Source organism: Podarcis melisellensis (genome assembly GCF_964234715.1).
Source record: "Podarcis melisellensis genome assembly, chromosome: 2".
Classification (NCBI taxonomy): Eukaryota; Metazoa; Chordata; class Lepidosauria; order Squamata; family Lacertidae; genus Podarcis; species Podarcis melisellensis.
The window spans coordinates 124781768-124794688 of record NC_138529.1 but is presented as its reverse complement, the minus strand read 5'-3'; the positions used below and the strand labels follow the sequence as shown (position 1 = coordinate 124794688).

At 47.9% G+C, this 12921-nt stretch overlaps 2 protein-coding genes across 19 annotated transcripts in view; one reads left to right on the top strand and one right to left on the bottom strand.

The window, feature by feature from the left end:
• LOC309364438 (uncharacterized protein) overlaps positions 1 to 12921 on the bottom strand; it is a 218263-nt gene that overhangs the window by 112210 nt on the left and 93132 nt on the right. The window lies entirely within an intron of this gene.
• LOC309364575 (uncharacterized protein) overlaps positions 1 to 12921 on the top strand; it is a 132305-nt gene that overhangs the window by 81399 nt on the left and 37985 nt on the right. For 3 of the 8 annotated variants that reach the window (XM_081902181.1, XM_081902182.1, XM_081902180.1), the window contains exons 2-5: positions 110 to 235; positions 925 to 1098; positions 5677 to 5763; positions 6028 to 7796. In XM_081902181.1, the coding sequence (XP_081758307.1) occupies positions 966 to 1098; positions 5677 to 5763; positions 6028 to 7568 (1761 nt within the window). In that variant the 5' untranslated portion in view covers positions 110 to 235; positions 925 to 965 and the 3' untranslated portion in view covers positions 7569 to 7796. Of the gene's footprint in view, positions 1 to 109; positions 236 to 924; positions 1099 to 4855; positions 5034 to 5618; positions 5764 to 6027; positions 7803 to 12921 lie in introns of those variants that run through there. The other 5 variants (XM_081902179.1, XM_081902178.1, XR_014165857.1 and 2 more) reach the window with 4 other exon arrangements.

Below are 12921 nucleotides of genomic sequence, written 5' to 3'. Positions count from 1 at the left end.
TTTACACAAAGATTAAAACCCAACATTTAAATACATAACAAAATGGTTTCAGAAAAGAACAGAGCAATGTTTGGAAAAATATCATCTTTCTTCTCCCTTTTTCTCTTAGGGTCCAGTGTGCTTTGAAGACATAGCTGTTCCTTTCACAGAGGAGGACTGGGCTTTGCTGGATCCTGACCAGAGAGCTCTGCAGAAGGAAGTCAAGGAGGAGAATCGTGGGATCGTGGCCTCTCTGGTAAGGCTCCCTGCTGGATCATGAGATCAGTTTTGAAATTCCATACAGATCTCTGAAGGACAAACCTCCTCCATTTTGAGGGAGCCCCATAGCGCCACCTGCAGCATCTGAAATGTTAACACACCCACAACTCTCCATAGGAGATGTATCTCCTGTTCTGTCTGGGAATATTCTTCCACCAGTCCTGCCTTTTCCAACCATGAGGAGGCTGGTCTCAGCTGCCCAGGCCTTCTTCCATGTAGGCTTCAGAGATCTTAGGGACGTGGAGGTACATCCTGTCAAATTCCCTTTTTCTCTTTCTCCATCTGTCTGGAGAAAAGTTTTCAAAAGTTTTTATAAGGTCTTGCACACTATTCTTCTGTGTCTTTCCTCTCTCTTGCAAGTGAGGGGAACACCCTGTTGCAACAGTTCAATAAAGGCCAAGCCTACAGGCTGCTGATTTGCTCCAATTTACTCTGGTTGGTGTCTTTACTTTTTGTCCAAGGGAGCCCTCGGATTTTTCCGGTAACATTACGAAGTGGGGTGATTAGCAAACAGGGGAAATGCTTCGAAGTGGGGATGTTTCGAAGTGGGGCTTCTGTGGGGGAGGGGCCACTGCATTTGTGCTTCTCCAGGGGCAGGAGAATATCTAGGGCAGGAGAATCCCTGCAGGGCCTCTGAGGCTCCCTTTGCTTCTTCCTCTCTCCCAGGACCCTGCAGCTTCTTTTGGCTCCTTGACTCCTCAGGAAGGATGAAAGAGACGGATCCTGAAAAGCTAGCGAGGATGGAAGGGGGAAGATGGACGGTTGACCTGGTCCGGCTGTCTCCTGCATCCCTCCCCACAACCTCTGAGCGCTCCCTCCCAGGGACCTCCGAGAGATCTGGTGAGTCCCAGGGGAGGGGAGATGGGGACCGGGATGGAAGGAGCCAGAGAGGAATTGGGGCTTCCTCAGCTAGGGGGTGGGGGGAGGCAGGCAGGCAGATGGAGATGGGGAAGGGGGGCACCTTTTCGGGCTCCCCCACCTGCCTGCCTGCCTGCTCCTTTGTCATCTGCAGGCAATTTCAGATAGGACTAGATCACAGCTCCCCGCCCAACGCGATGTATTGGCAGCTCAAAAGGTCTAAAACCAGTTCTGTGATCTGGATGCCCTGCCAATGCCAGACAACTCACTGATCCATCGCACAGCACTGGACTCCTTAAAGGAACCTGATCCTGCTGTGCACTGTGAACTCAGATGGGGCCTCCGTGTGTTGCCTTTTTCTCCTCTTTTTGTATAACTTTTATTAGCTTTATAAAACAAGGAAGATAGGAATAATAGATGATACAAATATGTAGGCTGAGGCTGTATATCTCAAACATAGCAGAATAAATTTGCAAGAGTATCTATAACATATACCGTATTTTTCGCACCATAGGACGCACTTTTTCCCTCCTAAAAAGCAAGGGAAAATGTGTGTGCGTCCTATGGAGCGAATGCAGGCTTTCGCTGAAGCCTGGAGAGTGAGAGGGGTCGGTGCGCACCGACCCCTCTCGCTCTCCAGGCTTCAGGAAGCTATCCGCTAGCCGTGGGAGACCCAGCTCTCCCACCGCTAGCGGAGCGCAGCATTAATCCCAAAGGCTGGGGCGTGCGGAGCGCAGCGCGCCCCAAGCTTCTGGGTGCAAGCAGGGTCTCCGCTAGCCCTGGGAGAGCCCCGCGACGTCGCGCGGCTATCCCAGGGCTAGCGGACCACTGCGCTAATCCCGAAGCTTGGGGCATGCGGAGCTCAGCGCGCCCCAAGCTTCTGGGTGCCGGCAAGGTCTCGCTAGCCCTGGGAGAGCCCCGCGACGTCGCACGGCTCTCCCACGGCTAGCGAAGCACTGCGCTAATCCCGAAGCTTGGGGCATGCAGAGCTCAGCGCGCCCCAAGCTTCTGGGTGCCGGCAAGGTCTCCGCTAGCCCTGGGAGAGCCCCGCGACGTCGCGCGGCTATCCCAGGGCTAGCGGACCACTGCGCTAATCCCGAAGCTTGGGGCATGCGGAGCTCAGCGCGCCCCAAGCTTCTGGGTGCCGGCAAGGTCTCCGCTAGCCCTGGGAGAGCCCCGCGACGTCGCACGGCTCTCCCAGGGCTAGCGAAGCGCTGCGCTAATCCCGAAGCTTGGGGCGTGCAGAGCTCAGCGCGCCCCAAGCTTCTGGGTGCCGGCAAGGTCTCGCTAGCCCTGGGAGAGCCCCGCGATGTCGCACGGCTCTCCCAGGGCTAGCGGACCGCTGCGCTAATCCCGAAGCTTGGGGCGTGCGAGCTCAGCGCGCCCCTAGCTTCTGGGCGCCGGCAAGGTCTCCGCTAGGCTAGCGGAGACCTTGCCGGCGCCCAGAAGCTTGGGGCGCGCTGAGCTCCGCACGCCCCAAGGTTCGGGATTAGCGCTCTGCTAGCCATAGCAGCCTGCTTCCCGGAGCGCCGGGCGCCCTGAAAGCAGAGCTCCAGGCGCTTCGGGAACACATCCGCAGCATGGGGAGGCTTGCAGGAGTTCCCCACAGGGCTCCCCACGCTGCGGATAGCAGCCTGCTGCCTGGCGGGTGGGGCGCCCTGAAGCAGAGCGCCCCTCGCGCAAGGCAGACATCCGCAGAGTGGGGAGCCTTGCAGGAGTTCCCCACAGGGCTCCCCACGCTGCGGATAGCAGCCTGCTGCCTGGCGGGTGGGGCGCCCTGAAGCAGAGCGCCCCTCGCGCCAGGCAGACATCCGCAGCGTGGGGAGGCTTGCAGGAGTTCCCCACAGGGCTCCCCACGCTGCGGATAGCAGCCTGCTGCCTGGCGGGTGGGGCGCCCTGAAGCAGAGCGCCCCTCGCGCCAGGCAGACATCCGCAGCGTGGGGAGCCTTGCAGGAGTTCCCCACAGGGCTCCCCACGCTGCGGATAGCAGCCTGCTGCCTGGCGGGTGGGGCGCCCTGAAGCAGAGCGCCCCGCGCGCCAGGCAGACATCCGCAGCGTGGGGAGCCTTGCAGGAGTTCCCCACAGGGCTCCCCACGCTGCGGATAGCAGCCTGCTGCCTGGCGGGTGGGGCGCCCTGAAGCAGAGCGCCCCTCGCGCCAGGCAGACATCCGCAGCGTGGGGAGCCTTGCAGGAGTTCCCCACAGGGCTCCCCACGCTGCGGATAGCAGCCTGCTGCCTGGCGGGTGGGGCGCCCTGAAGCAGAGCGCCCCGCGCGCCAGGCAGACATCCGCAGCGTGGGGAGGCTTGCAGGAGTTCCCCACAGGGCTCCCCACGCTGCGGATAGCAGCCTGCTGCCTGGCGGGTGGGGCGCCCTGAAGCAGAGCGCCCCTCGCGCCAGGCAGACATCCGCAGCGTGGGGAGCCTTGCAGGAGTTCCCCACAGGGCTCCCCACGCTGCGGATAGCAGCCTGCTGCCTGGCGGGTGGGGCGCCCTGAAGCAGAGCGCCCCGCGCGCCAGGCAGACATCAGCCAGCCCCACAAGCTCGGGGGACAGCAGGGAGGCGCAGCGCCACTATCCCGCTGTTCCTCGACCTGGTTCGGTTTCCCTGACCTGCTTTTGGGGGGGAAATAAAGGGAAAAATTTTTTCCTTTATTTCCCCCCCAAAAAACTAGGTGCGTCCTATGGTCCGGTGCGTCCAATCGTGCGAAAAATACGGTAGTTCATCATTAGTGGTCAGTGTATGAGTTCTGGGTGCATGAATTGCTTTCAACTGAAACAAAAAAAGGAGAAACAGGAGAGAACAGAGAACATTCAACATCACAGAGCCAAATGCCTAGACTGAAGCTCTTGTGGCCGTTGTGCTTAGATTAAGTGAGTAATAGTCATTTTTCCTCTTCTGTTACCAATGAAACAATACAGAGTTGGTCTCATCATGAAAATGGGAGGGGGGGTTCAAAGTGAAGAAAGAGATTTACGTATAAATTTAAATATTTTCCTGTTTTAATGTTTTTTAATTATTATTATTTTTATTGGTTTTCACATATTACTTTACAATACAGATGTACCAAAGCCAAACCATTTCCTCCCCATCCCCCCATACATTTACATTTCTATTTCCTCAATCCATCATATTATCCTTTTCTCCCTCCTCCCACTTCCCTCCGCCCCCACTGGATTTCCTCCACATTATACAATTTACAATAATCTTTGCATTCTACAACCTTCTCAAATCATCTTTATATTCTTATTATCTTTGCCATATATTCATCAAAACATTTCCACTTGGTTGTCAAGCCTCTGCTTAAAGACCTCCAAAGAAGGAGACTCCACCACACTCCTTGGCAGCAAATTCCACTGTCGAACAGGTCTTACTGTCAGGAAGTTCTTCCTAATGTTTAGGTGGAATCTTCTTTCTTGTAGTTTGGATCCATTTCCTCTTATAGCAGTTAATTTTGCCCGAATTAAATATTCATTTAGTTTACATATCCATTCCTCCTTTGTGGGTATAGTTTGTGACTTCCACCGAGCAGCAATCACTATACTAGCAGCTGCACTTGTGGAATGTAATGGCGTCCGCCACACTTTCCTGTGCCAACTCTCCGTGCCAACTGTGAGCCTTAAGCTGTCTTCCTGGCTCCAAGCCGAGTTTCGCAGCAGCGGTCGTGCCTTGGGTGGGTGATAAATCCCAGGCTGTACGCAGGCTTCTTGCTCATCTAAGAAGTCTTTAAGCATTTTACAGAAAAACATCATAAATCAACCCGGAGATCGAGCGGACATCTCCTCGGCTCAACAGCTAAAAATGAAAGTAATTCACACACAAAGAAAGATTCCCTTATGTGAACAAAACCACGCCTCAGAATGTGAGACGTCACGCAGAACTGTTTAACCCTGTAAGTTCTGATTCTCCTCACAGTACTTACATATAGAAAAATTCTTCCCCCACCCCGTGGTATCTCTTCCATCTCTCAATCCAAGGAGATATGTCTCTGGTTTCTTTGTTATTGATATTTTCAACATCTTCTTTAGTTCTTCGTGTACTACTATCCCAAATTTCTTAATTTCCTCACACCTCCACCACATATGTATTGTTGTTCCTATTTCTCCACCACATCTCCAACAGAGGTTGGATTTCAATTTGTATATCTTTGCCAGCTTAACTGGCGTTAAGTACCACCTATAGAACATCTTTACAAAATGTTCTTTAATTGTATATGAGGCAGTAAATTGTATATCCTCTCGCCCGAGTTTCTCCCATTGCTCTAGATAGATAGTATGTCCGAGATCCTGAGACCATTTAATCATCATTTTTTTCACTTCTTCCTCCCATCAATTCCCAGTCCAATAAAAGATTATAGGTTTTGAATAACAATATCTTGTTGTTCTTTATCACCGTGACTTTAAATTTTGAATCTTCTTTTACAAATCCTTTCTTTTCATCCGAGTTGAATATACTTCTAAGTTGTATATATTGCCATCTCTCAATTTAAATTTGGATCAACCAGATTGAAATAACTTCTGATGGGGAGTGTTCAGGTGAAGATGTTGCTGTTTGTTTCACAGACAAGGGGTGGACGTTGCTGAATCCTGACCAGAGAGCTCAGCATAAAGAGGTCAAGGAGGAGAATCGTGGGATCGTGGACTCTCTTGGTAAGGCTCCCTGTTAGATCATAACATGTTGTGATTGCAGATGGAGTGGATTCCATGATTGAGTCAGAACAAAATCCATCCCAGATAAAAGCCAAGCAATATCTCTGTTAATACCAGCCAACTAAGGAAGTGAAACCTATTGGACGGCCTCACATCTCATTCTCTTCAGTTCTTCCTCTGTCACAAGCATTCATTAACATTGTTCAATAATCTGGAGCTCCCATTTCCTCCTGAGACTCTAATTAGCATCTCTCTTCATTGCAGATGGTGATGACTTAGAAGGGAAGAACAAGGGAGATCACAACAGAATCCACATAGCGGAGAAGTCAGATAAATATTCAGAGTGTGGAGAGAAGATCCGTCAGAGCTCCCAGTCCACCTCCCATCAAAGAAAGAGCTTCATTCGAAGGAATAGCCTCACTTCACACAAAAGAACACAGAGTAGGGAGAAATCGTATCAGTGTCTGGAATGTGGAAAGAGCTTCAATCGAAAGAATAATTTCACTGTGCATCAAAGAATTCATACAGGGGATAAACCCTATCAGTGCTTTGAATGTGGGAAGAGCTTCCTTCGGAAGGATAGTCTCACTTCCCATCAAAGAATTCATACAGGGGAGAAACCCTATCAGTGCTTGGAATGTGGAAAGAGCTTTCGTCTGAGTGGTGAACTCACTTCCCATCACAGAATTCATACAGGGGAGAAACCCTATCAGTGCTTCGAATGTGGAAAGAGCTTTTGTCTGAGTGGTCAACTCACTTCCCACCAAAGAATTCATACAGGGGAGAAACCCTATCAGTGCTTGGAATGTGGAAAGAGCTTCAATCGGAAGGGTCACCTCACTTCTCATCAAAGAATTCATACAGGGGAGAAACCCTATCAGTGCTTGGAATGTGGAAAGAGCTTCTGTCAAAGGGCGACGCTCACTTCCCATCAACAAATACATACAGGGGAGAAACCCTATCAGTGTTTGGAATGTGGAAAATGCTTCAGTCATAGCACCAGTCTCACTTCTCATCAACAAATTCATACAGCGGAGAAGCCCTATCATTGCTTGGAATGTGGAAAATGCTTCAGTCATCTCACCAGTCTCACTTCTCATCAACAAATTCATACAGCGGAGAAGCCCTATCATTGCTTGGAATGTGGAAAAGGCTTCAGTAATAGCGCCAATCTCACTTCCCATCAAAGAATTCATAAAGGGGAGAAACCCTATCAGTGCTTCGAATGTGGGAAGAGCTTTCGTGTGAGTAGTGAACTCACTTCCCACCAAAGAATTCATACAGGGGAGAAACCCTATCAGTGCTTGGATTGTGGAAAGAGCTTCAGTCAAAGCACCCATCTCACTTCCCATCAAAGAATTCATACAGGGGAAAAACCCTATCAGTGCTTGGAATGTGGAAAGAGCTTCAATCGAAAGGGTCATCTCACTACTCATCAAAGAATTCATACAGGGGAGAAACCCTATCAGTGCTTGGAATGTGGAAAGAGCTTCTGTCGAAGGGTGACACTCACTTCCCATCAACGAATACATACAGGGGAGAAACCCTATCAGTGCTTGGAATGTGGAAAGGGCTTCAGTCGGAAGGATAGTCTCACTTATCATCACAGAATTCATACAGGGGAGAAACCCTATCAGTGCTTAGAATGTGGAAAGAGTTTCAGTCACAGTAAGACACTCTCTTCTCATCAAAGAATTCATACAGGGGAGAAACCCTATCAGTGCTTGGAATGTGGAAAGAGCTTTCGTCAGAGTCGTGATCTCAATTCTCATCAAAGAATCCATACAACAGAGAAAACGTCTTAGTGTTTGGAATGTGGGAAAAGATTCATTCATTGCCCACCAAATAATTTATACGGGGTTGAAAATTGGGTCCCTCTCAAAGAGGGCTGAAGACAACCGACAGATTACAACTGGGAAATATTTCACACAGGAAACCACACCTGCTTGCATGGATTTTTGTCATATATGGATTTATAAAAGTGAAGGTGAATCTTTGATCTTTGCAAGCTTCCCTTAGGGCTCAGGGGGAGCAAGCTTGGATTGTAGAAGAACCAAACAAGTATTAACTGTGAAATCTATCGCACAGTGTGGTCTCTTCCAGAAGATTCTTCGGTTTGGGAAAATATCTTTTTTTTTTAAAAAAAAAGATATTTATTGTCATTTTATAAATGACAATTTTATAAAACATAAAAATCACAAAAAAACACAAAAAACAAAAACAAAAATAAATACAAAAAAAAAAACAAAAAAACCACATGTATAACTTCATTCCCATATGTTCATGAAACTTACTTTCCCGGCCTCCTCATACCTCTCCTTACTGTATTCCATTCTCTAATTAAATCTCTTCAACAAATCCTTCCCTTAATTTCTGTTAGATTTTTAAGCTTACTTTTCATATTTACATAAAGATTACAGCTAGCAACCCCTTAATTTCAGAATCAACATCATCTTAACATTCAACAATTTTACAATATTTCTTAAGATAGTCTTTAAATTTCTTCCAATCTTCTTCCGCCGTCTCTTTCCCCTGGTCTCGGATTCTGCCGGTCATCTCTGCCAGTCCCATATAGTCTATAACATTCATCTGCCATTCTTCCACGGTGGGTAGTTCTTCTGTCTTCCAATACTATGCAATAAGTATTCTTGCTGCTGTTGTTGCATACATAAAAAATGTTCTGTCCTTCTTTGACACCAATTGGCCGACTATGCCCAGGAGGAAGGCCTCTGGTTTCTTCAGAAAGGTATATTTAAATACCTTTTTCATTTCATTATAAATCTTCTCCCAGAATGCCTTAATCCTTGGGCACGTCCACCAAAGGTGAAAGAATGTACCTTCAGTCTCTTTACATTTCCAACACTTATTATCAGGCAAGTGGTAAATTTTTGCAAGTTTGACTGGGGTCATGTACCACCTATATATCATTTTCATAATATTTTCTTTTAAGGCATTACATGCCGTAAATTCTATACCGGTGGTCCATAACCGTTCCCAGTCTTCAAACATGATGTTATAACCAATATCTTGTGCCCACTTAATTATAGCTGATTTGACCGTTTCATCCTGTGTGTTCCATTCCAACAGCAAGTTATACATTTTTGACAAGTTCTTAGTTTTGGACTCTTAACAGTTCTGTCTCCAATTTCGATTTTTCCACCTGAAAACCATTTTCCCTATCAGACTTAAAAACCTCCATTATTTGATAATAGTGAAGCCAATCTCGCACTTTATCTTTCGATTTCTCATAACTCTGCAATTTCACTTTATCCCCCTCTTGTTCCACTATTTCCCAATATTTCGGCCATTTTGACTCCATATTAAGTTTTTTCATGGCCTTCGCCTCCATTGGAGATAACCACCTGGGAGTTTTGTTTTCCAGCAAATCTTTATATTTAATCCAGACATTATACAATGCTTTCCTGACAATATGATTTTTAAAAGCTTTATGAGCTTTAACCTTGTCATACCACTGATATGCATGCCACCCAAAAGTGTTATTGAACCCTTCTAAATCCAAAATATCTGTATTCTTAAGAAGTAGCCAATCTTTCAACCAGCAAAAAGCTGCTGATTCATAGTAAAGTTTAAAGTCTGGCAGGGCAAATCCCCCCCCCTTTCTTTTGCATCAGTTAATATCTTAAATTTTATTCTGGGCTTTTTGCCCTGCCGGACAAATTTGGAAATGTCTTTTTGCCACTTCTTGAAACAGTCCATCTTATCCACAATTTGCAATGTTTGGAACAAAAACAACATTCTAGGCAATACATTCATTTTTATAGCTGCAATTCGACCCAACAAGGAAAGCTTCAACTTCGACCAAATTTCTAAATCTTTTTTCACTTCTATCCAGCATTTTTCATAATTGTCTTTAAACAAATTCACATTTTTAGCTGTCATATTAATCCCCAAATATTTCACTTTCTTGACCACAGTTAAACCTGTCACATTCTGAAACCTCTCCCTTTCAATAGGTGTTAAATTTTTCTCCAAAACCTTAGTTTTAGTTTTGTTCAGTTTAAATCCTGCCACTTGACCAAAATCTTGAATTAGTTCTAAAACCCTTTTTGTACTAGATTCTGGCTCTTGTAAAGTAAGTACCAGATCATCTGCAAATGCTCTCAATTTGTATTGTTTAGCTCCGACCTGAACCCCTTTGACCAACTGATCCCTTCTAATCATGTTTAGTAAAACCTCCAGAACTGAAATAAAAAGTAATGGAGAGATTGGGCACCCCTGACGTGTTCCTTTTCCTATCCTGAACTCTTCTGTAACCACATTATTCACGATTAATTTTCCTTTCTGTTCTAAGTATATTGCACCAATACCATTTTCAAATCCTTGGCCTACCCCCATCCCCTGGAGATTCTTCTTCATAAAACTCCAAGAAATGTTGTCAAATGCTTTCTCCGCGTCAACAAATATCAAAACTGCTTTAGTATTTATGTTTGCTTCTAGCATTTCCAAAATATCAATTATATTCCTTACATTATCTGACATGTGTCTTTTCGGGAGGAAGCCTGCTTGGTCCCCTTGGATCTCCTCCATCAAAACTTTCTTCAATCTCTTAGCCAAAATGTCAGCAAATATTTTATAATCCACATTTAATAACGAGATAGGGCGGTAGTTCTTAAGTTGAGTCTTCTCTGTCTCTGTCTTTGGTATTAGTCAAAACAAAAAATTCCTTCCAGTAGCACCTTAAAGACCAACTAAGTTAGTTCTAGGTATGAGCTTTCGTGTGCATGCACACTTCTTCAGATACACACTTCTTCAGATACTGTGTATCTGAAGAAGTGTGCATGCACACGAAAGCTCATACCTAGAACTAACTTAGTTGGTCCTTAAGGTGCTACTGGAAGGAATTTTTTATTTTGACTATGGCAGACCAACACGGCTACCTATCTGTAACTTTGGTATTAGTGTTATATGCGCCTCTTTCCACGAATCCAGTGCCCTTTTCCCCTCCAAAATTTCATTACAAACTTCCTTCATTGGTTGTACAATCCATTCCTTCAGCATCTTATTGTTATTCTAAAGCAGCAATGCTGCAGCAAGCAAAGGCTGCATGTGGCTGGAAAGCCAAACAGGATGTTTGTGACTGCTACCATGGAAACAAAGGGGCAGTCCATTCTGTACTGAGCACCGGATGTTAGCTCAGTGGGTTTGTCATATGACCTGTACAGGATGTACATGGGTGGATGTCAGGGAACTGCCATCTAAAGAGCCGAGGGCGCAAAGGCTCATTGAGGTTGAGAGAGAGGTAGCGGCGGAAGAGGGAACCAGTAGAGGGCGAGCAAGAACTCCAAGGGAAAGTGAGTCAGAGGGATGGCTCAGAGACGCTTCCAGCGAAAACAGTGGGGAGGTCTCAGGACCTCCTGTAGGGACACCCACATCTCGCCGGAAACTGTCACGCCGAGAGGCCAGACGACGTGTTTCCGTTAAAGAGCTTTTATGTTGGAAACGATTCCGAAAGCAGCCACTTTCGGATTCTACTAGTGATTAACGCAGCCATGCTGGAGGGGCTCCGTCACAGGCAGAGGTTTGAAAACCTGATCAAACTCTGAGGGACTTGCATTTTACGCACAAGCAGCTCTTCGTCCCATCACAGCAACCCGAAAGTCACCGAAAGCCAGCTTGTGCAGAGAGAAGCATCATGAGCAACCCAGCCGGAACCGGGGGCGCAGGAGCAGCTGGAGGGGGTCCAAGCCTGGAAGAAAGGTACAGGGCGTTGGAGATCCAGTTGGCGCTGCAAACGGCGAGGCTTGAGGAGAGGAGGGCTCAGGATGCAGAAAAGGGAAAGGAGAAAACCACCCCGCTCGCCAGAAAGGTACCAGGATTGGTGCAGAAATTCGGGGGGGGATCCCAGGAACTATCATGCCTTTAGAACAGAGATGCAATACGCTCTCAACTTGCAGTTTGATGACTTCCCCGACGAGGAATCGCGAGTGGCTTTTGTAATTGGCCATCTCGAATCCGGGGCGAAGGATTGGGTTAGACCCCTGATGGCAGCGAATAATGACATCCTAAAGGACACGAGGAAGTTTTTTCGTGCCATGGACCTGATGTTTTCCAGCGACATTGAGCAGGGGGTGGTGCGAAGGCAGTTAATGGCTTGCCAGCAGGGGAGTAGATCTGTCCGTGAGTACTGGACTGAGTTTACTATGCTGATTCATAAATTGGGGTGGGATCTATCGGCAGAGCCCATTCAGATGCTTTTTGAAGAGGGGCTTTCTTCGATCGTCAAAGATGAGCTTTCCCGGGGGCCCAGGGCGGAGTCTATGGATCAGCTAACCAAATCTGCACTGTCCATAGGAGCGCGCCAGGAGGCGAGGGCTTTGGAAAAGCGGGAAGGGAAAGGAGACCGTTGGAGGGAGCTCCGCATTCCAGACATTCCAGAGCCACCTTTCCCGCCGGCAGAGCCGATGGAAGTTGGAACAGCGCGGGCGCGCGCAGTTTCAAATCCCAGTGAAGGGCGGAAGAAGGAGGGAAAGAGCGTCAAGAGATGTTATCTCTGCCAACAGCCAGGGCACTTTGCCAGAGTCTGCCCACAAAGAAAGGAATGGCAAGGGATGGCAGGGGCTGTTGGGGGAAAGGAAGAGGAAGGCAAGGAGCAAGTAAAAGCCAACGCCTGGCTGCCACCGTCGGGGCACAGCAGCCAGGCCAAAGAGCAGTGAAAGTGCCCACGCCGGAACCCCCCAGACCTGCTTTAGTGATAGAGGTGTTACTGGAACTGCCAAACGGACACCCACTAAAGATCAAGGCGCTTTTGGATTCAGGCAGCTCCTGTAATTTCATGAGTAAGGAGTTTGCAGCTGAGCACCAGATACAGACCATCCCTTTAAGTAACCCCTTGCAGGTGACTACGATTGACGGCAGAGAGCTGTTGGGGGGAGAAGTTAGCCAACAGACTGTCCCGATGATAATGAGGGTGGCAAGGCACACCGAACGGATAGCGTTTAATGTGGCCATCTTGGGAGGAGCTCCCATCATTTTGGGGATGAGCTGGCTGGCGCTACACGATCCGCTAGTGGGCTGGCATCAGAGGGTGGTCTCCTTTGGGTCAGCGCATTGCCTAGAACACTGCAAGGAGGGGCAGGTTTCGGGAGGAGCCAGAGTCACCCTAGCCGGGATGGAAGTAATGGACAAAGGGAAGGTGCC